Genomic DNA, 206 nt, shown 5'->3' on the forward strand with positions numbered 1-206 from the left:
GCTGCTCAGGGCAAAGGCTCCGGGCAAAGGCTCCGGGCCGGCGCCGACGTTGCCCCTCCGACGGGCGGCGGCTCACCTGTGCCAGGAACATCGCCAGTTCCGCCAGCTCCTTACTGGGCCTGTCCGGTTGGAAGGTGAAAATCTCCACATGGGACTGGTAGTGGTGGTACTGCTGGAGAAACTGAGCACACACGGGGCGGGCGGCT

General features: G+C 66.0%; 1 protein-coding gene across 1 annotated transcript in view; it reads right to left on the reverse strand.

The window, feature by feature from the left end:
• Positions 1-178, reverse strand: part of SDAD1 (SDA1 domain containing 1) — a gene marked incomplete at its 5' end in the record, with an annotated part of 15,631 nt that extends 15,453 nt beyond the window's left edge. Inside the window, one exon of the mRNA XM_009700669.1 lies at positions 77-178. Within this exon, the coding sequence (XP_009698971.1) occupies positions 77-178 (102 nt within the window). The remainder of the gene's footprint in view (positions 1-76) is intronic.
• Positions 179-206: the final 28 nt, after the last annotated feature.

The sequence above is a fragment of the Cariama cristata genome, unplaced genomic scaffold (assembly GCF_000690535.1).
Source record: "Cariama cristata isolate BGI_N322 unplaced genomic scaffold, ASM69053v1 scaffold4605, whole genome shotgun sequence".
Lineage (NCBI taxonomy): Eukaryota > Metazoa > Chordata > Aves > Cariamiformes > Cariamidae > Cariama > Cariama cristata.